The 21902-nt window shown below is 44.7% G+C and overlaps 2 protein-coding genes across 2 annotated transcripts in view; both read right to left on the bottom strand.

Annotated features, from left to right (window-relative positions):
- The window catches only part of LOC118940024, a 1007326-nt gene that overhangs the window by 971470 nt on the left and 13954 nt on the right, over positions 1–21902 (bottom strand). The window lies entirely within an intron of this gene.
- LOC110493320 (palmitoleoyl-protein carboxylesterase notum1a-like) lies at positions 1763–20294 on the bottom strand. The gene is made up of 11 exons (XM_036948061.1): positions 19353–20294; positions 14871–14923; positions 12797–12892; positions 11630–11690; positions 6897–6955; positions 5301–5403; positions 4918–5109; positions 4542–4639; positions 3776–3923; positions 3508–3555; positions 1763–2489 (listed from the first exon to the last, which is right to left on the bottom strand). Exons 1-11 carry the CDS (start codon positions 19730–19732, stop codon positions 2117–2119), a joined length of 1611 nt encoding a protein of 536 aa, XP_036803956.1. The 5' UTR covers positions 19733–20294; the 3' UTR covers positions 1763–2116.

The raw sequence follows: 21902 nt of genomic DNA, 5'->3' as shown, positions 1-21902 counted from the left end.
TTCCGTTTCTGATATAAAATGACTTTGATATGTTTTTAATGTTAATTGGTGGTCACCACACTGCTTCTGAAATGGCACTCTTCCCTACATAGTGCACGACTTTATAGGGCGCTGGTCGTACGTAGTGCACTATGTAGAGAATAGGGTACCTTTTTTGGACGCATCCTCTGTTTACTGTCTCTGTAGGAAGAATCCACCTCTTAGTATCGGGCGATCTGATTGGTTCGTTCAAACAGGAAATGGTCTTAGAAGATCAACCACTGGATCAGTACGTTATTTGAATGTCTCTTATTGTTTTTAAGTTGTTTTGTTTGTATACTTTATACGTAATTAAATGTTTTTAACATATTTGTGTGTGTATTTGCTTATCTGATGTTTTACCTAGTGGTTATGCTGCACTTGTGCTTTTCAGTGGAGAAATCTAATATAAATCATTGAAACATAAATCCTTCTATTATTCAACACAATTCTAATGTACTACAGACATGCAATCAGCACCATAAAAAGAGCTAAATATATCGACAATTTCCAAAGAATCACTTTCCTGTCGTAATACCACTGATCCACCTAATAAATATGAAGTAGAATAGCACTCATACATGATACATCTAATCCAATAAATATCAACTCCAAAGTAGCTTGAGTTTTAGGGTTGCAAAATTCCCAGGTTTCCCAGAAATCCTGGTTGGATGATTCCCAGATTCTCTGTTTATTCCCTCCTGATTCCAGGGAACTTCCAACTGGGATTTCAGGAACATTTTGTGAAAGTTACCGACAATGTGCAACCCTTCATTGAGTTCAAACAGTTAATCACATAACCTTTTAGAGATACTAAAGTATAACCCATTATTATCCAGTTAATCACATAACCTTTTAGAGATACTAAAGTATAACCCATTATTATCCTTGTATAAAAGCATATGTGGCTAAAAGCACCATTCAGTATTATTCACCCAGGGAGTGTTGGAAGCAGCAAGAATACAAATGTTTGTAATTCTCAAAACCTCCAGTAGAGAGCGCCATATCATAAATCTCTCCCATTCCCCACCTACTGTATCAGACATCCAGACATCTCTCCCATTCCCCACATACTGTATCATCCATCCATCCAGACATCTCTCCCATTCCCCACCTACTGTATCATCCATCCAGACATCTCTCCCATTCCCCACATACTGTATCATCTATCCAGACATCTCTCACTCTGCTAGTATCCTATGTTTAGGTGTGGCAGTCTCCATCCCTCTCTGCTGGTGAGTTCATATGTGGCAGTAGGCTATGTGGTCGTTTGAGACAATTCTGATCAATCAGTTCTAGTGAACCCTTGTTACTATGGCTGTGTTTACACAGGCAGCCCAATTCTGGTCTTTTGCCCAATTATTGGGAAAAGACCCTGATCTGATTGGTTAGAAGACCAATTAGTGGAAATAGATCAGAATTAGTCTGCCTGTGTAAACGCAGCCTATGAGGGGCTCGCTGTATTGCCTTCCATATCAGAAGCTTGATTCTGTATCTTCTGTAGCATTGATCAAAATGATCATTGAAGTCTATCAAGTCATTACAGTCGGAGGATTCTACTTCATATACATACACAACTTCTACACCTATTATGCATATATATATTTTCTAAATCCACAAGTCCGTTGTCTTATTTACTTTAAAACGAACAGATTGCGTCCCAAATGGCACTCTATTCACAATATAGTGCACCATCGAGTCCAGTTCAGTTTAGCACAGTAACTTTTTCTGCTCAGTTCTGTTGCTTAGAGTTCAGTTCTGTTGCTTAGAGTTCAGTTCTGTTGTTTAGAGTTCAGTTCTGTTGCTTAGAGTTCAGTCCTGTTGCTTAGACTTCAGTCCTGTTGCTTAGACTTCAGTCCTGTTGCTTAGACTTCAGTCCTGTTGCTTAGAGTTCAGTCCTGTTGCTTAGAGTTCAGTCCTGTTGCTTAGAGTTCAGTCCTGTTGCTTAGAGTTCAGTCCTGTTGCTTAGAGTTCAGTTCTGTTTCTATTCTGTTGCATTGAGTTCCGTTCATCTCCACCAAAGCGTTCTATGGCCCTGCTGTGTCAGAGTGTGTGTGTGAGCGTTTCATTTCAGCTACCTGTGTGAGTCTCTCCCTGCTCAGTTCCCGTTATTCAGCATCCCCAGCAGTTTCCCTGCGTCCATGCCCTGTTGCTGGGCCATCTTGGCAACATCAAACCCCATGTGTTTCAGGAACTGGATCACGCTCATTTCCTGTCCGGTGATCTGATCTCGTATAGTGGGACAGGTGGGATTACAGTGAGGCCAGGGGCAGCTGTCAATCAGACGCAGAGGACAGCGCCTCGGAGGCGAAGCTGGGGGCAGAGCCTTGTTGGGGGTGGGGTTAGGATTGTTGCCATGGGTGTCGTTGTTGGAGGATCTTTGGTGGAGGTTGTTGTCGTGGAGACCACGGTCCCAGCAGTGTAGGGCTCTGGGGAGGGAGGTTCCTTTGACTTGGATGTCCATCCAGTAACTATGGTAACCGGGAGGAGCGGAAAGGAGGTTAGAAATGGGAGAGGTACTCATTTTTTTGCAAAGCTCCAAATTAAGGTTATGATATGTCTAATCTAAGACCCAGTTATGATATGTCTAATCTAAAACCCAGTTATATGTCTAATCTGAGACCCAGTTATGATATGTCTAATCTGAGACCCAGTTATGATATGTCTAATCTAAGACCCAGTTATGATATGTCTAATCTAAGACCCAGTTATGATATGTCTAAGCTAAAACCCAGTTATGATATGTCTAATCTGACACCCAGTTATGATATATCTAATCTGAGACCCAGTTATGATATATCTAATCTAAGATCCAGTTATGATATGTCTAATCTAAAACCCAGTTATGGTATGTCTAATCTAAGACCCAGTTATGATATGTCTAATCTGAGACCCAGTTATGATATGTCTAATCTAAGACCCAGTTATGATATGTCTAATCTAAGACCCAGTTATGATATGTCTAATCTGAGACCCAGTTATGATATGTCTAATCTGAGACCCAGTTATGATATGTCTAATCTAAGACCCAGTTATGATATGTCTAATCTAAGAGGAAGTTATGGTATGTCTAATCTAAGACCCAGTTATGATATGTCTAATCTAAGACCCAGTTATGATATGTCTAATCTGAGACCCAGTTATGATATGTCTAATCTAAGACCCAGTTATGATATGTCTAATCTGAGACCCAGTTATGATATGTCTAATCTAAGACCCAGTTATGATATGTCTAATCTGAGACCCAGTTATGATATGTCTAATCTAAGACCCAGTTATGATATGTCTAATCTGAGACCCAGTTATGATATGTCTAATCTAAGACCCAGTTATGATATGTCTAATCTAAGACCCAGTTATGATATGTCTAATCTAAGACCCAGTTATGATATGTCTAATCTAAAAACCAGTTATGATATGTCTAATCTGAGACCCAGTTATGATATGTCTAATCTGAGGAGAAATGATGATCAGTGACTGTTCACTCACTTCCTGGTGATGACCTCATGGGATAGGCAGGCTGGAGCAAACAGGGCCCTAGCAGTCAGAACAGACAGATCAATCAACGTGATCAGAGGAGAGTTAACATTCCACATAACATAAAACATTCTTTAGCGAATAAAACAGGAAGTTATGGTATGTGTGTGTGTTTGTACATTATTGTGTGTGTGTGTGTGTGTGTGTCTCTGTGTGTACTATCCAATGTGTGTGTGTGTGTCTCTGTGTATACTATCCAATGTGTGTGTGTGTGTCTTACGGGACATCTTTGAGTGTGTTCCTCAGCTCATTGCCCAGATTCTGTATGTATCTCCATTGTCCCTCGTGGACCGGATGACCAGTCAGGTGGATGTTATCTACTGTTAACTGGGCCTCGTCAAATAACCACTGGACCACAAACACTGGACCTAGAGAGAGAGGGGGAGGGGGCATCTACTGTTAACTGGGCCTCATCAAATAATGGACCTAGAGAGAGAGAGGGGGGGAGGGAGGGCATCTACTGTTAACTGGGCCTCGTCAAATAACCACTGGACCACAAACACTGGACCTAGAGAGAGAGAGGAGGGGGGGGTCTACTGTTAACTGGGCCTCATCAAATAACCACTGGGGGGGGGGGGGGGGGGGGGGAGAGTGGGGCAGGGAGAGGGGGAAGGGAGGAGAGAGGGGTTAGGGGGGGGGAGTGGGGCAGGGAGAGGGGGAAGGGAGGAGAGAGGGGTTAGAGGGGGGGGGTCTACTGTTAACTGGGCCTCATCAAATAACACTGCACCTGAAGAGAAAGAGAGAGTGCTAGAGAGAGAGAGAAAGAGTGCTAGAGAGAGAGAGAGAGTGTGAGTGAGAGAGGGAGAGACACACAGAAGAGAGAGAGAAGAGACAGTGCTATAGAGAGAGAGAGAGAGAGACACACACACAGAGAGAGAGGGGGAAGAGAGAGAGAGAGAGAGAGAGAGAGACACACACACAGAGAGAGAGAGAGAGAGAGAGAGAGAGAGACAGAGAGAGAGAGAGAGTACTAGAAACACTCTTACTCTTGAGCGTGGGGTAGACTTTATATCCGAAGAAGCAGTTCCACTCCTCTCCTATGTGAGTCTGTCTGCAGCTCTCTGGCACCACACTACCCCAGTACCTAGACAGGAAACAGGAAGTATAGTCACCGTTGTCACTCGTATGGTCACTCGTTGTCTCTCCCTCTACCTCTCTCCCCCACCCTCCTACTCTCTCCCTCCTTCTCCCTCCCTCCCTCCCATCCCTCCTTCTATCTCTCCCCCTTCCTCCCTCTTCCACCCTCCTTCTATCTCTCCCCCTTCCACCCTCTCTCCCTCCCTCCCCTCCTCTCTCCCCTCCCTCCTTCCCTCCTCTCTCCCCTCCCTCCCTCCTCTCTGCCATCTCTCTTCTCTCTCTCACCTGATTCCTCTCCTGATAGCCTCAATAGGGTCACAGCTGATGGTGCTGTGACAGTCTGTAGATCTGTACTGCTTGTTATCCAGGAACCAGCCAGAGTCAGCCAGACCCCGGACCTGAATCTCCCCGTGTCCCCGGGACTCCAGGTGCTCCGCCACACGGTCCACGTTCAGTAGTACACCTGTACCCCCCGCACTGCAGGGGAGAGGGAGTGGGGAGAGAAAGGAAAGGGAGAGAGTGTAAACATTCAGTAACCCAGAGAGGGGGAATAAGGAGAGTTGGAGAGGTCCAGATTGAGGGAGAAACAGACAGATGTCCAAACAAGTAAGTAAAGTTAAAAAGTTTGAGACTGTGGTGATTTTATCAGACACACACAGTGTACTGACCTGCTCCCAGCCAGTAGCAGGACCTTAGCGCTGTCCAGTCCTTTAGTAAGCAGCTCATTAACCACCTCCTTAATGATCACTGAGCCCATGAACGCATAGTCACCTGCACAGAGAGAAACATGAAGACAGGCGCAGTAGACACATTGATTGATAGCTTGTTATACAACCGGTGGGTTTAATCCTGAATGCTGATTGGTTAAAACCGCATTCCAGCCGGTGTCTATTCCACAAGTTACCGCCAGCTAAATCTATGATGTTGAAATGTCTATTTACTCTGTTCCATCTGACTGTGCAATCCACTGTCTCATCAGCCCAGCCAGGCAATTTATAAACTTGATCTCCACTATAAAAAGCATCTAGAGATTCTCACATTTCTTTCAGACTAACATTTAGTTTTCAACAACAGAGATGTGTATAAACCTTGCTGTCTGTCTCTCTGACATTTGCAACATTGTTTAAATATTGAAATTCGATCTCCAGCTGTCCCATAGTAATGAACGCTTCAGGATGAGACAGACAGGAAGCTTTTCTCAGCCAGTCGAAATAATGAATCAGCATATTTTTTGGTGTATACGTTGGGGAGAACAAGTATTTGATACACTGCCGATTTTGCAGGTTTTCCTACTTACAAAGCATGTAGAGGTCTGTAATTTTTTATCATAGGTACACTTCAACTGTGAGAGACGGAATCTAAAACAAAAATCCAGAAAATCACATTGTATGATTTTTAAGTAGTTAATTTGTATTACTTAAAAATCATACAATGTGATTTTCTGTATTTTAGCAGGAAAACCTGCAAAATCGGCAGTGTATTAAATACTTGTTCTCCCCACTGTCTATACAAAGAAATGTCAATAGATATCAGTTGAAACAAAGTGCAGCTAGTTTGCAGTCTTTCCAGTTCCAGTTTGAAGTGATTGTGTCAGCTGTGTTGTTGGCTAGCTCCTCTGAACAACAGTGTCCTGGCGAGAGAGCACATTTTCTATGTCAGGTGAAATCGCGCCTCATTAGCTCATTGTTGTGGAAGTATCCAAATAAATGTAGTTGGCCAGCTGGCAAGCAAGGGATCAGAACGTTACCAGCCAGTATGGCAATAGAACATTTAGAACCCACGACTGGGTCTCGTCTCTGGCAACCAAACTGATAGAATGAACGAATGGGTCGCGTCTCTGGCAACCAAACTGATAGAACGAACAAATGGGTCGCGTCTCTGGCAACCAAACTGATAGAACGAACAAATGGGTCTCGTCTCTGGCAACCAAACTGATAGAACGAACAAATGGGTCTCGTCTCTGGCAACCAAACTGATAGAACGAACAAATGGGTCTCGTCTCTGGCAACCAAACTGATAGAACGAACGAATGGGTCTCGTCTCTGGCAACCAAACTGATAGAACGAACGAATGGGTCTCGTCTCTGGCAACCAAACTGATAGAACGAACGAATGGGTCTCGTCTCTGGCAACCGAACTGACAGGCATTATCAGGAATTATCACTTAAATGTCTTGAATTGTTTGAAATAAAATGCACAGTGTTTTTCCAAAGAGGCATCCTATTCCCTATAGAGTGCACTATCTACTGAACCCATGTTCCCTACTTTGGTCAGTCTTTGCTGAGGCTCCACTCCAGGCATCACTAGAGCAGTATGGGATGAACCTAGAGAGAGAGGAGAGAGAGATCTTCAAGCTTTGTTGATTTCCAAAATGCTTTTGACTCAATTTGGCATGAGGGTCTGCTATACAAATGGGTGGAAAGTGGTGTTGGGGGAAAAACATACGACATTATAAAATTAATGTACACAAACAACAAGTCTGGGGTTAAAATTGGCAAAAGAAAACACACATTTCTTCACACAGGGTCGTGGGGTTAGACAGGGATGCAGCTTAAGCCCCACCCTCTTCAACATATATATCAACGAATTGGCGCGGGCACTAGAAAGGTCAGCAGCACCCGGCCTCACCATATTAGAATCTGAAGTCAAATGTCTACTGTTTGCTGATAATCTGCTGCTTCTGTCCCCAACCAAGGAGGGCCTAACGCAGCACCTAGATATTCTGCACAGATTCTGTCAAGACCTGGGCCCTGACCGTAAATCTCAGTAAGACAAAAATAATGGTGTTCCAAAAAAGGTCCAGTCACCAGGACCACAAATACAAATTCCATCTAGACACCGTTGTCCTAGAGCACACAAAAAACTATACATACCTTGGCCTAAACACTTCAGCGCCACAGGTAACTTCCACAAAGCTGTGAACGATCTGAGAGACAAGGTAAGAAGGGCCTTCTATGCCATCAAAAGGAACATAAATTTCAACATACCAATTAGGATTTGGCTAAAAAAATACTTGAATCAGTCATAGAGCCCATTGCCCTTTATGGTTGTGAGGTTTGGGGTCCGCTCACCTACCAAGATTTCACAAAATGGGACAAACACCAAATGGAGACTCTGCATTCAAAATTCTGCAAACATATCCTCCATGCACAACGTAAAACACCAAATAATGCATGCAGAGCAGAATTAGGCCGATACCCGCTAATTATCAAAATCTAGAAAAGAGCCATTAAATTCTACAACCACCTAAAAGGAAGTGATTCACAAACCTTCCATAACAAAGCCATCACCTACAGAGAGATGAACCTGGAGAAGAGTCCCCTAAGCAAGCTGGTCCTGGGGCTCTGTTCACAAACACAAACACACCCTACAGAGCCCCAGGACAGCAGCACAATTAGACCCAACCAAATCATGAGAAAACAAAAAGATAATTACTTGACACATTGGAAAGAATTAACAAAAAAACAGAGCAAACTAGAATGCTATTTGGCCCTAAACAGAGAGTACACAGAGGCAGAATACCTGACCACTGTGACTGACCCAAACTTAAGAAAAGCTTTGACTATGTACAGACTCAGTGAGCATAGCCTTGCTATTGAGAAAGGCCGCCGTAGGCAGACATGGCTCTCAAGAGAAGACGGGCTATGTGCTCACTGCCCACAAAATGAGGTGGAAACTGAGCTGCACTTCCTAACCTCCTGCCAAATGTATGACCATATTAGAGACACATATTTCGCTCAGATTACACAGACCCACAAATAATTTTTTAACTATTTTGATAAACTCCCATATCTACTGGGTGAAATACCACAGTGTGCCATTACAGCAGCAAGATGTGTGACCTGTTACCACAAGAAAAGGGCAACCAGTGAAGAACAAACACCATTGTAAATACAACCCATATTTATGCTTATTTATTTTCCCTTTTGTACTTTAACTATTTGCATATCGTTACAACACTGTATATAGACATAATATGACATTTAAAATGTCGTTATTATTTTGGAACTCATTTTTATTGTTTATTATCTTTAAAAAATATATATTTCACCTTTATTTAACCAGGGAGGCTAGTTGAGAACACCTTTATTTAACCAGGTAGGCCAGTTGAGAACAAGTTCTCATTTACAACTGTGACCTGGCCAAGATAAAGCATAGCAGTGCGACACAAACAACAACACAGAGTTACACATGGAAACATACAGTCAATAATACAGTAGAAAAAGTCTATATACAGTGTGTGCAAATGAGGTGAGATAAGGGAGGCAAGGCAATAAATAGGCCATAGTGGCAAAGTAATTACAATTGAATGATTTAATTATCTAATTATCGACAGACAGACAGACAGAGTCCTCAGGGGGAGACAGACAGACAGACAGACAGACAGACAGACAGAGACAGACAGAGTTAGAAAACCATAACACACAGAGACTCAGAGTGTTCCAGTCAGAGGGAGGAAGAGGTTGTTTGGTAAAGAGCTGCAGCACAACTTTACTGACTCACACTCTGACAAGAGAAAACACCAACCGTTTCATACACAAACACCATAAACAAACACACATATGCAAGAAGGGAGAGAAGAGCGATAGGAGAGAAGAGCGATAGGAGAGAAGAGCGATAGGAGAGAGAGCGATAGGAGAGAAGAGCGATAGGAGAGAGGGCGATAGGAGAGAAGAGCGATAGGAGAGAAGAGCGATAGGAGAGAAGGGCGATAGGAGAGAAGAGCGATAGGAGAGAAGAGCGATAGGAGAGAAGAGCGATAGGAGAGAGGGCGATAGGAGAGAAGGGCGATAGGAGAGAAGGGCGATAGGAGAGAAGAGCGATAGGAGAGAAGAGCGATAGGAGAGAAGAGCGATAGGAGAGAAGAGCGATAGGAGAGAAGAGCGATAGGAGAGAAGAGCGATAGGAGAGAAGAGCGATAGGAGAGAAGAGCGATAGGAGAGAGAGCGACAGGAGAGAAGAGCGATAGGAGAGAAAAGCGATAGGAGAGAAGAGCGATAGGAGAGAGAGCGATAGGAGAGAAGAGCGATAGGAGAGAAGAGCGATAGGAGAGAAGGGCGATAGGAGAGAAGAGCGATAGGAGAGAAGGGCGATAGGAGAGAAGAGCGATAGGAGAGAGAGCGATAGGAGAGAAGAGCGATAGGAGAGAGAGCGATAGGAGAGAAGAGCGATAGGAGAGAGGGCGATAGGAGAGAAGAGCGATAGGAGAGAAGGGCGATAGGAGAGAAGGGCGATAGGAGAGAAGGGCGATAGGAGAGAAGAGCGATAGGAGAGAAGAGCGATAGGAGAGAAAAGCGATAGGAGAGAAGAGCGATAGGAGAGAAGAGCGATAGGAGAGAAGAGCGATAGGAGAGAGAGCGACAGGAGAGAAGAGCGATAGGAGAGAAGAGCGATAGGAGAGAAGAGCGATAGGAGAGAAGAGCGATAGGAGAGAAGAGCGATAGGAGAGAGAGCGATAGGAGAGAAGAGCGATAGGAGAGAAAGCGACAGGAGAGAAGAGCGACAGGAGAGAAGAGCGACAGGAGAGAGAGCGATAGGAGAGAAGAGCGATAGGAGAGAAGAGCGATAGGAGAGAAGAGCGATAGGAGAGAAGGGCGATAGGAGAGAAGAGCGATAGGAGAGAAGGGCGATAGGAGAGAAGGGCGATAGGAGAGAGAGCGATAGGAGAGAAGAGCGATAGGAGAGAAGGGCGATAGGAGAGAAGGGCGATAGGAGAGAAGGGCGATAGGAGAGAGAGCGATAGGAGAGAAGAGCGATAGGAGAGAAGGGCGATAGGAGAGAAGGGCGATAGGAGAGAAGAGCGATAGGAGAGAAGGGCGATAGGAGAGAGAGCGATAGGAGAGAAGAGCGATAGGAGAGAGGGCGATAGGAGAGAAGAGCGATAGGAGAGAAGGGCGATAGGAGAGAAGAGCGATAGGAGAGAAGAGCGATAGGAGAGAAGAGCGATAGGAGAGAAAAGCGATAGGAGAGAAGAGCGATAGGAGAGAAAAGCGACAGGAGAGAAGAGCGATAGGAGAGAAGAGCGATAGGAGAGAAGAGCGATAGGAGAGAGAGCGATAGGAGAGAAGAGCGATAGGAGAGAAGAGCGATAGGAGAGAAGGGCGATAGGAGAGAAGAGCGATAGGAGAGAAGAGCGATAGGAGAGAGAGCGATAGGAGAGAAGAGCGATAGGAGAGAAGAGCGATAGGAGAGAGAGCGATAGGAGAGAAGAGCGATAGGAGAGAAGGGCGATAGGAGAGAAGAGCGATAGGAGAGAAGGGCGATAGGAGAGAAGAGCGATAGGAGAGAGAGCGATAGGAGAGAAGAGCGATAGGAGAGAGAGCGATAGGAGAGAGAGCGATAGGAGAGAAGAGCGATAGGAGAGAGGGCGATAGGAGAGAAGAGCGATAGGAGAGAAGGGCGATAGGAGAGAAGAGCGATAGGAGAGAGAGCGATAGGAGAGAAGAGCGATAGGAGAGAAGAGCGATAGGAGAGAAGAGCGATAGGAGAGAAGGGCGATAGGAGAGAAGAGCGATAGGAGAGAGAGAGCGATAGGAGAGAGAGAGCGATAGGAGAGAAGAGCGATAGGAGAGAAGGGCGATAGGAGAGAAGGGCGATAGGAGAGAAGGGCGATAGGAGAGAAGGGCGATAGGAGAGAGAGAGCGATAGGAGAGAGAGCGATAGGAGAGAGAGAGCGATAGGAGAGAAGAGCGATAGGAGAGAAGGGCGATAGGAGAGAAGGGCGATAGGAGAGAAGGGCGATAGGAGAGAAGGGCGATAGGAGAGAAGGGCGATAGGAGAGAGAGCGATAGGAGAGAAGAGCGATAGGAGAGAAGGGCGATAGGAGAGAAGGGCGATAGGAGAGAAGAGTGATAGGAGAGAAGGGCGATAGGAGAGAAGGGCGATAGGAGAGAAGAGTGATAGGAGAGAAGGGCGATAGGAGAGAAGGGCGATAGGAGAGAGAGGTGACTGAAAAGAAGGAGTCAAATAACGAAGAGAAAAGAGGATGGAGTTCTTACACCATGTTGGCATTCCACCAATAGGGGTTCTCCTCTGGCTGAGGAGACAGAATACCTGTACCTGGAGACAGAGAACCACAGAGAGGGGATAAAGACCCATGGAAATGAAGAGAGGGGGATAAAGACCCATGGAAATGAAGAGCGAGAGATAAAGACCCATGGAAATGAAGAGAGGGGGATAAAGACCCATGGAAATGAAGAGAGAGAGGGGATAAAGACCCATGGAAATGAAGAGAGGGGGATAAAGACCCATGGAAATGAAGAGAGGGGGATAAAGACCCATGGAAATGAGGAGAGGGGGATAAATACCCATGGAAATGAAGAGAGAGAGATAAAGACCCATGGAAATGAAGAGAGGGAGATGAAGACCCATGGAAATGAAGAGAGAGATAAAGACCCATGGAAATGAAGAGAGGGGGATAAAGACCCATGGAAATGAAGAGAGGGAGATAAAGACCCATGGAAATGAAGAGAGAGAGATAAAGACCCATGGAAATGAAGAGAGGAGGATAAAGACCCATGGAAATGAAGAGAGAGAGATAAAGACCCATGGAAATGAAGAGAGGGGGATAAAGACCCATGGAAATGAAGAGAGAGAGATAAAGACCCATGGAAATGAAGAGAGAGAGGGGGATAAAGACCCATGGAAATGAAGAGAGAGAGAGAGAGAGAGAGAGAGAGAGAGAGAGAGAGAGAGAGAGAGAGAGAGAGAGAGAGAGAGAGAGAGAGAGAGAGAGAGAGAGAGAGAGAGAGGGAGAGAGGGAGAGAGGGAGAAGAAAGAGGTACTTGTGAGTGTGAGATTAATTTTGGTAACTAAAACAGACAGACTGACTGAGTTCTACTGATTAATGGGAAACACTAACATTTATATGGCCTGAGATCTTTTCCCTCTACAGCCTGTACTGGACCAATGATTTTTAAAGAGTCAATTCGTTTTTTCAGCAGCTCCCTGAACAGACAAATCATAAGCCTAATTTTGACTGGTTATAACACTTAATACTAGTTTTATTACTAGTTCATAAACATGTTATAAGCATGTTGTACAGTGTTCTGGTGAAGTCTGACTCTGAACATGAATAGCAGAAGTTATAGAAACAGTATTGCTCGCTATTACCATTAATAAACATGTTATGAACTTGTAATAAGTGTTTATAACAGTGTGCTGACCTGTTCTGGTGCGTGGCCACTTGAGGGAGCTCATGAATCTTCTCATTGTCTGGTACCTGGTGTCACAAGTCTGTCTGTTGACACAGTACCATCCACCTACACAGACCAACAACATTACACACAGTACCATCCACCTACACAGACCAACAACAACATTACACACAGTACCATCCACCTACACAGACCAACAACAACATTACACACAGTACCATCCACCTACACAGACCAACAACAACATTACACACAGTACCATCCACCTACACAGACCAACAACATTACACACAGTACCATCCACCTACACAGACCAAAAACATTACACACAGTACCATCCACCTACACAGACCAACAACAACATTACACACAGTACCATCCACCTACACAGACAAACAACATTACACACAGTACCATCCACCTACACAGACCAACAACATTACACACAGTACCATCCACCTACACAGACCAACAACAACATTACACACAGTACCATCCACCTACACAGACCAACAACAACATTACACACAGTACCATCCACCTACACAGACCAACAACAACATTACACACAGTACCATCCACCTACACAGACCAACAACATTACACACAGTACCATCCACCTACACAGACCAAAAACATTACACACAGTACCATCCACCTACACAGACCAACAACAACATTACACACAGTACCATCCACCTACACAGACAAACAACATTACACACAGTACCATCCACCTACACAGACCAACAACAACATTACACACAGTACCATCCACCTACACAGACCAACAACAACATTACACACAGTACCATCCACCTACACAGACCAACAACATTACACACAGTACCATCCACCTACACAGACCAAAAACATTACACACAGTACCATCCACCTACACAGACCAACAACAACATTACACACAGTACCATCCACCTACACAGACAAACAACATTACACACAGTACCATCCACCTACACAGACCAACAACAACATTACACACAGTACCATCCACCTACACAGACCAACAACAACATTACACACAGTACCATCCACCTACACAGACCAACAACAACATTACACACAGTACCATCCACCTACACAGACCAACAACATTACACACAGTACCATCCACCTACACAGACCAACAACATTACACACAGTACCATCCACCTACACAGACCAACAACATTACACACAGTATCATCCACCTACACAGACCAACAACAACATTACACACAGTACCATCCACCTACACAGACCAACAACAACATTACACACAGTACCATCCACCTACACAGACCAACAACATTACACACAGTACCATCCACCTACACAGACCAACAACAACATTACACACAGTACCATCCACCTACACAGACCAACAACAACATTACACACAGTACCATCCACCTACACAGACCAACAACAACATTACACACAGTACCATCCACCTACACAAACCAACAACATTACACACAGTACCATCCACCTACACAGACCAACAACATTACACACAGTACCATCCACCTACACAGACCAACAACAACAACATTACACACAGTACCATCCACCTACACAGACCAACAACATTACACACAGTACCATCCACCTACACAGACCAACAACATTACACACAGTACCATCCACCTACACAGACCAACAACATTACACACAGTACCATCCACCTACACAGACCAACAACATTACACACAGTACCATCCACCTACACAGACCAACAACATTACACACAGTACCATCCACCTACACAGACCAACAACAACATTACACACAGTACCATCCACCTACACAGAGAAGAAGAACAACAACAACAACAACACAGCACCAGGGTCCAATCCAAGGCCGGTTATAGAGCAGCACACTCCACCTTTTAACGGTCATTTCTCTGCCACTTGTGCAGCTCACATTCACGATAAACACAGTGATTGTCAAGTCAAACGTACATAAACTTTAAGAGGCACATTGTCGGCTGTACAGCGCTCTGCCCTGTAACGTGCCTTGGATTGAAATACACAACAGACAAATACCAGAGCGTTTGGAAGTCTTAAACCTCTCAACTCACCCTCCAAGAATATCAGCCATCTCTTGCTGCCTTTAGATTCCTTGATGTAGTACCTGTACAGGACAATACAAAAACAACCTGTTTTACGGGTGTGTGGGTGTGTGTGTGTGTATGTGTGTGTATGTGTGTGTGTGTGTGTGTGTGTTTCTCCCTCACTCCCCTTTTCTTCTTCAGAGTGGGCCATCTGACAGAATCACATAGTTCAATGTCAATTGGGGATTTTTTTTTATTAGACTGGGGGGGAAAGCAGTGTTGGCAGACCCCGACGCACGCACACACACACACACACACACACACACACACACACAGAGAGAATGTATTTCTGAGAATCTACATTCGCACACACACACAGAGAGAGTATGTATTTCTGAGAATCTACATTCACACACACACACACAGAGAGAGAGTATGTATTTCTGAGAATCTACATTCACACACACTTGGTTGGGTTTGTGTTATAGACGGCTCCAGAACGTGTGAGGTCCTTTAGGCTTCTGCTTTGAACTAGACTTGAAACATTTGTCTCTGGTTTCCAGCTAAAACACTCAGACAGACAGAGCCCATTCAGATGCCTAAAACACCCTTTCAACGGGGGCCTGTTTGGATGCCTATATCAAAGGAACCCAGGGCCATTATATTAAGGAATGGATTAGTGTGTATAGAAAGTCCTCACCACAGGAGAGTTACACTACTGATGACTGATGACTAGTGGTCCGGCCTGGCAGACACACAGACACTCAGACACACACATAAACAAGGGGACAGACACGTCTTTGGGCTGCATGTGTGAGGTTGTGTGAAACAGACACACACTCGTGTTGTTATGAGCAGGCAGGTGATGGCATGAACAGACTCCTGTTCTGCAGCTATCCATCTCCATTAGTGAGAGATATGCCAGGTGTTTTAGGTTAAAGAGGATCAACTGTGTCTCTACTGGACAGCTGTTGGAAAGGTAGAATGGAGAGAGAGAGAGACAGAGAGAGACACTGACAGACAGAGAAAAGGAGATTTTAACATTGATACAACACTGTATATAGACATAATATCACATTTGTAATGTCTTTATTCTTTTGGAACTTCTGTGAGTGTAATGTTTACTGTTCATTTGTATTGTTTATTTCAATTTTGTTTATTATCTATTTCACTTGCTTTGTCAATGTTAACATGTTTCCCATGCCAATAAAGCCCCTTGAATTGAAAGAGAGCAAGCAAGCGACAGACAGACAGACAGACAAAGAGAAAATTAACTAATTTATAAAAATCTGACTTTTAACTTTGGTTTGCCAGGTTGAACATTTATAAATGAAACAGGAGAGAGTAGAGAGGGGGACGCCAGGTTGAACATTTATAAATGAAACAGGAGAGAGTAGAGAGGGGCGCCAGGTTGAACATTTATAAATGAAACAGGAGAGAGTAGAGAGGGACGCCAGGTTGAACATTTATAAATGAAACAGGAGAGAGTAGAGAGGGACGCCAGGTTGAACATTTATAAATGAAACAGGAGAGAGTATAGAGGGGCGCCAGGTTGAACATTTATAAATGAAACAGGAGAGAGTAGAGAGGGACGCCAGGTTGAACATTTATAAATGAAACAGGAGAGAGTAGAGAGGGGACGCCAGGTTGAACATTTATAAATGAAACAGGAGAGAGTAGAGAGGGGCGCCAGGTTGAACATTTATAAATGAAACAGGAGAGAGTAGAGAGGGGCGCCAGGTTGAACATTTATAAATGAAACAGGAGAGAGTAGAGAGGGGACGCCAGGTTGAACATTTATAAATGAAACAGGAGAGAGTAGAGTAGAGAGGGGCGCCAGGTTGAACATTTATAAATGAAACAGGAGAGAGTAGAGAGGGGTGCCAGGTTGAACATTTATAAATGAAACAGGAGAGAGTAGAGAGGGGACGCCAGGTTGAACATTTATAAATGAAACAGGAGAGAGTAGAGAGGGACGCCAGGTTGAACATTTATAAATGAAACAGGAGAGAGTAGAGAGGGGTGCCAGGTTGAACATTTATAAATGAAACAGGAGAGAGTAGAGAGGGGTGCCAGGTTGAACATTTATAAATGAAACAGGAGAGAGTAGAGAGGGGTGCCAGGTTGAACATTTATAAATGAAACAGGAGAGAGTAGAGTAGAGAGGGGCGCCAGGTTGAACATTTATTAATGAAACAGGAGAGAGTAGAGAGGGGCGCCAGGTTGAACATTTATAAATGAAACAGGAGAGAGTAGAGAGGGACGCCAGGTTGAACATTTAAAAATGAAACAGGAGAGAGTAGAGAGGGGCGCCAGGTTGAACATTTATAAATGAAACAGGAGAGAGTAGAGAGGGGACGCCAGGTTGAACATTTATAAATGAAACAGGAGAGAGTAGAGAGGGGCGCCAGGTTGAACATTTAAAAATTAAACAGGAGAGAGTAGAGAGGGGTGCCAGGTTGAACATTTATAAATGAAACAGGAGAGAGTAGAGAGGGGACGCCAGGTTGGGTTCAAGTAGTGCAAACAAATCAACGTCAGAAGCTTCATTTGTGATTAAGAAACACGGGGAGAGTAAATTCCTCACATCCTCAGACACATTGTTCTTAATAACTCCCCTAGGCTGTGGAGAAATACCCTCCCCCACCCCCTAAAGGGTTTTCACACACACATGCCTATGACCGCGGGAGAAGTGTCGCCTTAGCAGCAGTGATCCACTATACATATAGCCATGCTATCTTCGCCCTCATGTGTGTGTTAGCAAGCATGCTAGGTACTGCTAGGTATCAACAGCTAATCCAGTCCGGGCTGGAAGTTATAGTGAGGTTCAATTGGTCAACAGAGATGCAATTGCAATGTTGTGGAGTATTTGGATAAAGTTCAGTGTGCTGGATGGATCTCTGCAGTAACTCTCGAGGGCAGACTGTGTGGTTGAGAGAGGGTTGGGTCCTTCGTGAGAAATTAGCAATTTGTGGTTGGAGGGATAAGCGCCGGTTGTAATTTTCTCTACTGGTTGTCAGATAGAGCAGGCATGCATACGTGCCCAGAGCGGTCTCAGACCAGGTCTCTTGTAGTTTGGGATGCTGCTGACACACACAGTCACATCGATGGAGAGAGGAGACACTCAGAATTGCTGTTATGCTGATTCTCTCCCCCTCTCTATGTAAAGCGATGTGGGTCTGAGGTCTTTATTTGGGATAGAGTAGGATCACGAGAGGTTCCGTTGTGATGAATCAACTGAATCTCGCTCTCTTTCTGGTTCTCTCCCGTTGATTCATAATGGAATTGTCATGTTAAAGATGAATAACACTGTGTTCATAGGGCCTATTCTATTCTTCAACCTTCAGTTGACTTGTGAGCTTGTTCTCACACTGGAGAAGACAAAATACAACTGGCAAAAGGCAGTCTTTCTCTCTCAACACCTGGCAACCATGGTGTGAAACAACATAAGGATTTCAAAGCACTACTTCACAAAGTCAATTATCACAGTTATTTGACCAAAACGTTGGAATTTCACACTGAGGATAAACCCTATTTTCTTCCCATCGGCTCATGTTTGTTCCATTGGTCACTATCAACCTATAACTGTCATGGCGCTTTCCTGCAGGGCAGGGCACCTGTCGCGGCTGGAAGTGGATCTGAGAGGACAACAGGGCACCTGTCGCGGCTGGAAGTGGATCTGAGAGGACAACAGGGCTTCCGCTTCGTGGAATGTTTTTACTTTCACACAGTCTTTCATCACAATCATCCATTAGCGTCGCTACATTCCGTTCTAATATAGCGTCCCCTCCTCAATTTCACGTCTCTCTCCAAATGCGCAATATCATGACGCACGGTCTAGAAAACCATTTGGATAAAGCCAAAGGCTACAAGGATAGTAGCCTACAAGATAATGACGCACGCAGATTTGTCCCTATAGACTCTGATCCGAAGTCGGTCTTGCGTTTTCCCTTCAAAACGGTTGAGGTTATATGGGTTTGGGGAGGGTAAGCTGATCCTAGACCTGTGACGCAAATAAACGCCACTAAATAAACAACCAACCAACCACCACTAAAGCTATACATTGCCTGTCGCCTGCTGTACATGAAAAACATTTCACTGTGGCCTCGCGTGCTCTCCTTCCGCAAAATTCCTTTTGTCAAATGTTCCATTGATGAAAGGCATCTGATCTCGCGGTCCGGGCTCCCTCTCTCTCTCGGGCTCCGACATAGATCTCAGAAAGCGCCCGTCTTTTGATCGTGTCATTTTTGATCCATTTAGGTCACATTCGGATTGACATGAAGGGCAGGAGAAGTTGTTGTTGTTGTGGTGGTGATAGATGGACTTCACTCAACCATTGAGAGTTTGATAGACAACTGGAAACGTGTCAAAGTCAAAACGCACAACAAAAGTATGTGATTGTCATGTGAGTTTAGGCTACTTGTGAAATATTGAAAAGTTAAGTTTAGGGCGACTTTAATTCGGGCCAATTCAGAACTTAAACGTCGAACTTGAAAGTCTTCCACTTACCCCGCTGGAGATCCATCGTTACACGTCGCAGAGGAATTGTCCAAGAAGTGCAGCCTCATGTCCTGGTCCAGCTTCTGCGCCGAGCACGGGTACAGCGACTGCGCCAGGTTTTTAATTTGGGTCATGAAGTTGTCCATGTTCCCCTCGACAGCGGTGAAGTCTAACGGGAAGCTCTCACCGGCTCCGGTCCCCTCTACTACCCGGTCCCTGTATGTTAACGTTGGGGACGGCATGGCCGAGGCTCTCCGGTGTTGCGCGCGGCTGCCCCGTAGCCTCCTCGCCTCTGGTGCACCAATGTGAAGAAGACCCAACAGCAAAGCGGAACGGAGCAACGCCAGAGTCCCTAGAGGCCTACTTCTCTCAGTACTTTGGCTCGTCATTTCAAAAACCTTAAAAGGGAAAAACGATTTAATAGTTCCTTGGGGTAAAAACTAAACAAGAGTGCGTCTGGTCTGGTGAGCTAAATGAAAAAGTTGCAGTGGATGAATTGCCTAAGAGAGTAAAATGTAAACAGAGAGAGAAAGAGTTCCACTTGGCATCGGTGTGTTATCGACAGAAGAATCAGGTGTTCTAAAGGTTCTAGAGCTTGACGTGGGCTGTCCGACCACTCCAAAATGCCTCCACACTAGAACACGTAAAACATTTAAATAATTTCAGTGTGGTGCGTCATTCGCCTTCAATTCCATCCATTAGGGGGGGAAAGCAATGCAATTCAAATAAAAAAATATAGGCTATATTAAACAATTAAAAAAAATAGAAAACAACTTTGAAGTCACTCGTAAAATGTAAAAATGCGGATAAAAATACAAATCAAGCTCATTTTAGTGATTCACCAAAAAGTGCTTGCATCCCCCTTCTATTTCTTGAGATATCCAACGGTTTTCAACGGTTTTCCCTCAGCGCTGATAAGACAGATGGCATCACTTGCTGCTGCTGTCCTGGTCGCAGTTACATTCATACCACCAGGCAGGCACCAGAGGGGTTTTATTCAAACGTTTCCCCCTTTTTCTTTCCCCCAAACCAATCGTTATCGTGGGCTGGTGCTTTGAGAGGCGTGAGTTTCACACACACATACACGTTTGTTTTACTATCCTTGTGGGGACCAAACAAATGATTCCCATTCAAAATTCTATTTTCCCTAACCCTTAATACAACCTTAACCCCTAAACCTGAAATATCAATTCTCCTTGTGGGGACTGGCGAAATGTCCCCAATTGTCCGAATGTTTCTTGTTTTAGTATTCTTGTGAGGACTTCTGGTCCCCACGAGGACAGTAATACCAACAACACTCACACGGCACGCCCCCTCATGTCCAGGTTGTTCCCTTTGGTGTTGTTATGTTGTTGCCTTCGGTCTCTATTTATGTAGCGTCGTCTCTCTTGTCGTGATGTGTGTTTTGTCCTCTATTTATTTTAGTATTTTTAATCCCAGCCCCCGTCCCCGCAAGAGGCCTTTTGCAAGGCCGTCGTTGTAAATAATAATTTGTTCTTAACTGTATTACCTGGTTAAATAAAGGTTAAATAAATAAAATAAAAACACATTTAGGATGTCAACAAGTGATAATTCATATTTCATGGCGCGATATTTTCGTACTGGGATGCCAGGATTAGGCTTTAATTGGCCATCACATGAGGAAGTTAACACCTTTATAACGTTTATTTCGTAATTGATCTCCCAGGACAGACCCTCCGTTTGTTTATTCAGAAGCCAGACATTTCCCCTGGTTGTGTATTTGTTTTCACCCTCTTGTGGGCGTGGCCTCTTAACCTAAATGATGGTTGTCACACCCAGGAGGAAGGTGACAGCCGGTCGCGCGCCTCTCCCCCATGACCCACACCTTCTCGTCAACAACCCATTCTGTGTCCAGATGGTGAGAAGTGAGTTGACGGATAATGTAGACTGCCCTCCCCTTTCAGACCCCTTAGAGATTTAGGATCAGTCAGGACTGAAACCCCAAAGTCACTTCACCATCTCTCTCTCTTTCTCAAATCAAATTGTATTTGTGACATGGGCCGAATACAACAGGTGTAGTAGACCTTACCGTGAAATGCTTACTTATAATCCCTTAAAAAATCCCTTTTTATTGTTGGTTAAGTAAGAAAATATTTGCTAACAAAATGAATACAACATAAAGAAAAAGTTAGACAAAATAACAATAATGAGGGAGTACCGGTACCGAGTCAATGTGTGGGAGTACCGGTACCGAGTCAATGTGTGGGGGTACCGGTACCGGGTCAATGTGTGGGGGTACTGGTACCGAGTCAATGTGTGGGGGTACCGGTACCGAGTCAATGTGTGGGGGTACCGGTACCGAGTCAATGTGTGGGGGTACCGGTACCGAGTCAATGTGTGGGGGTACCGGTACCGAGTCAATGTGTGGGGGTACCGGTACCGAGTCAATGTGTGTGGGTACCGGTACCGAGTCAATGTGAGGGGGTACCGGTACCGAGTCAATGTGTGGGGGTACCGGTACCGAGTCAATGTGTGGGGGTACCGGTATCGAGTCAATGTGTGGGGGTACCGGTACCGAGTCAATGTGTGGGGGTACCG

Source organism: Oncorhynchus mykiss, chromosome 17, assembly GCF_013265735.2.
Source record: "Oncorhynchus mykiss isolate Arlee chromosome 17, USDA_OmykA_1.1, whole genome shotgun sequence".
NCBI classification, from domain to species: Eukaryota; Metazoa; Chordata; class Actinopteri; order Salmoniformes; family Salmonidae; genus Oncorhynchus; species Oncorhynchus mykiss.
Note: the sequence above shows the minus strand (reverse complement) of the source record. Positions and strands in the feature narration are given on the sequence as shown.

Excerpts from the sequence above, each read along its gene's own strand:
- LOC110493320 (XM_036948061.1), bottom strand. The coding sequence starts at position 19,732 with ATGACGAGCCAAAGTACTGAGAGAAGTAGGCCTCTAGGGACTCTGGCG. Across the intron at positions 6,956-11,629 it reads TGGTGGAATGCCAACATGGT|GTTCATCCCATACTGCTCTA; the intron begins GTAAGAACTCCA and ends CTCTCTCTCTAG. Across the intron at positions 4,640-4,917 it reads GCTATCAGGAGAGGAATCAG|GTACTGGGGTAGTGTGGTGC; the intron begins GTGAGAGAGAGA and ends TTTCCTGTCTAG.